This window comes from Malurus melanocephalus, unplaced genomic scaffold, assembly GCF_030028575.1.
Source record: "Malurus melanocephalus ecotype Western Australia unplaced genomic scaffold, MMel_1.1 scaffold_1053, whole genome shotgun sequence".
Lineage (NCBI taxonomy): Eukaryota > Metazoa > Chordata > Aves > Passeriformes > Maluridae > Malurus > Malurus melanocephalus.
In genome coordinates, this window is record NW_026624285.1 from 1 (window position 1) to 2,635 (window position 2,635).

Sequence of the window (2,635 nt, forward strand, 5' to 3'; positions counted from 1 at the left end):
TCCTGATCCCTCCCCCTCCATTCCCCCAGGACGGGCTCGCACCTCCAGCCAGGCGTGGGAAGTTGCGGTAGCGATCCAGGTTATCCGACACCTGCTTCCAGAGCCGCTTGAACGTGCTGCGAGGGGAGAGAGAGCTGCTCAGGGCCCTGCTGWCCCTGCCCGCTGGGAAAGGGACACTGGGGGATGGGAAAACCCCAAAAACAGCGATGGCCAGCCCGGAACGGGAGCACAGGGTCAGAGCAAAGGCTGCAGGCAGCAATTTTGGGGGATAAAAACGAACTGTCCCAGGAAGGGAAGGGCAGGGGGGAGCAGCCAGGAATTTCTGATCTGCCACTTTGCCCTGTTCATTACAGGCGTTGCCTTGAAAAGTCCCGGGCTGGGCTACCCTAACACTAACCTAAATCATAACCCAAACCCTAACACTAACCCAAACCCCACCCTAACCCTAAACCAAACCCTAACCCCAACAATAACCCTAACCCTAAACTTAACCCTAAACCCAACCCTAACCCTAAACCAAACCCCAACCCTAACCCTAACCCTAACCCTAATGCTAAAAAAGAAAAACAAACACACCGGGGGGAAATTCACCTGCGGGGAATATAAATCTGAGGGGAAAATAAACCTGGAGAAAATGCACCTGGGGAAAACCCACCTGGGGGAAAACCCACCCAGAGCAGCACCCTCAGAGCACCCTGCAAGTGCCACTGCCTGTCCCCAGAGCACACTGAAAGTGTCACCCCCGCTCTGGCGGGGTTCCTGTGCCTCAAGTTCAGCCCCACAGTAAGAAAATCCAACCCAGGTACTTTCTGTCCCCATTTTAAACCCCTGTTTTGATAGAACCACGCAACCACGCCCTGCTGGCTGCAGAGCCCTTCCCAAGGTGACCTGTCCTGAGATGACCCTTCCTAAGGTGACCCATCCCAAGGCTGCCAGGCTGACCCTTCCCACGTGACCCTTCCTGAGGTGACTGTTCCCAAGGTGACCCTTCCCAAGGTGACCTTCCCAAGGTAACCCTTTCCTGAGGTGACCCTTCCCAAGGTGACCTTTCCCCAGGTGACCTTTCCTGAGGTGACCCTTCCCAAGTCTGACCCTTCGAGGCCAGCACATGCCAAGGTGACCCTTTATGAGGTGACCTTTCCCAAGGTGACCTGTCCCAAGATGACCCTTCCTAAAGTGACCCATCCCAAAGCTGCCAGGCTGACCCTGCCTGAGGTGACCTTTCCCAAGGTGACCCTTCCCAAGGTGACCCTTCCCAAGGCTGCCAGGGTGACCCTTCCCAAGGTGACCTTTCCCGAAGTGACCCTTCCCAAGGTGACCCATCCCAAGATGACCCCTCCCAAAGCTGGCCTGGCACTCCAGGCCCCCCCAGCCCCGATTTACGGCACGCTGCCGGTGAAGTTGAGGCCACAGAAGTGCTCGGAGCTGGTGACGGCGTCACCGAACTCGGGGCCATCCGAGGGCACGAACTGCACCACGTTGGGGGGCAGCCCCGCCTCCAGCAGGATCCTGTAGACAGCGTAGCTGGAGAGCAGCGCTGTGTCGCTGGGCTTCCAGAGCACCACATTCCCCTGCAGAGACACGGCAGGAAATGGTGGAATTCACGGGAAAAACATCCTGGGGAATGGCAGAATTCACAGGAAAAACATCCTGGGGGAATGGCAGAATTCACAGGAAAAACATCCTGAGGAATGGCGGAATTCCTGGGAAAACTGTCCTGGGGAATGGCAGAATTCACGGGAAAACCATCCTGGGGAATGGCGGAATTCCTGGGAAAACTGTCCTGGGGAATGGTGGAATTCACGGGAAAACCATCTCAGAGGAATGGCAGAATTCCTGGGAAAACTATCTTGGGGAATGGTGGAATTCCTGGGAAAACCATCCTGGGGAACAGCAGAATTCCTGAGAAAACCATCTCAGAGGAATGGCAGAATTCCTTGGAAAATCATCCTGGGGAGTGGTGGAATTCCCAGTAAAACCATCCTGGGAAATGGCAGAATTCCCTGGAAAACCATCCTGGGCTGGTCACAAAACGGGAATGGCGGAATTCATGGGAAATGTCCTGGGGCAGTGTCACTGCAGGGAATGGCGGAATTCCCAGGAAAACCATCTCAGGGGAATGGCAGAATTCCTGGGAAAACCATCCTGGGGAATGGCGGAATTCCCTAGAAAACCATCCCAGCGTGGCAGCACAGTGGGGAATGGTGAAATTCCCTGGAAAAATGTCCCAAAGTGGTGGCATAGCAGAGATGGCAGAATTCCCAGGAAAAACTCGCTGGAGAATGGTGGAATTCCTGGGAAAACCATCCCTGAGTGGTGGCACTGTGGGGAATGGTGGAATTCACTGGAAATCTGTCCTGGGGAATGGTGGAATTCCCAGGAAACCCCCCCTGGAATGGTGACATCCTGGGGAACAGCGGAATTCCTGGGAAATGTCCCAAAGCAATGGCACCATGGGGATGATGGAATTTTTTGGAAACCTGTCCTGGAGCAGTGGCACCACAGGGAATGGTGAAATTCCTGGGAAACCCCTCTGGAGCGGTGGCACCACACAGAATGGAAGAATCCTTGGGAAAAATGTCCCAGGGTGGTGGCACCACAGGGAATGGCAGAATTCCCAGGAAAACCATCTGGG

The 2,635-nt window shown here is 55.1% G+C and overlaps 1 protein-coding gene across 1 annotated transcript in view; it reads right to left on the reverse strand.

Annotated features, from left to right (window-relative positions):
- Nucleotides 1-10: 10 nt before the first annotated feature.
- The window catches only part of ALDH4A1 (aldehyde dehydrogenase 4 family member A1), a gene marked incomplete at its 3' end in the record, with an annotated part of 8,956 nt that continues 6,331 nt past the window's right edge, over nt 11-2,635 (reverse strand). The window contains exons 8-9 of the mRNA XM_057386791.1: nt 1,384-1,571; nt 11-116 (exon numbers count right to left, since the gene is read on the reverse strand). Of these exons, the coding sequence (XP_057242774.1) occupies nt 11-116; nt 1,384-1,571 (294 nt within the window). The remainder of the gene's footprint in view (nt 117-1,383; nt 1,572-2,635) is intronic.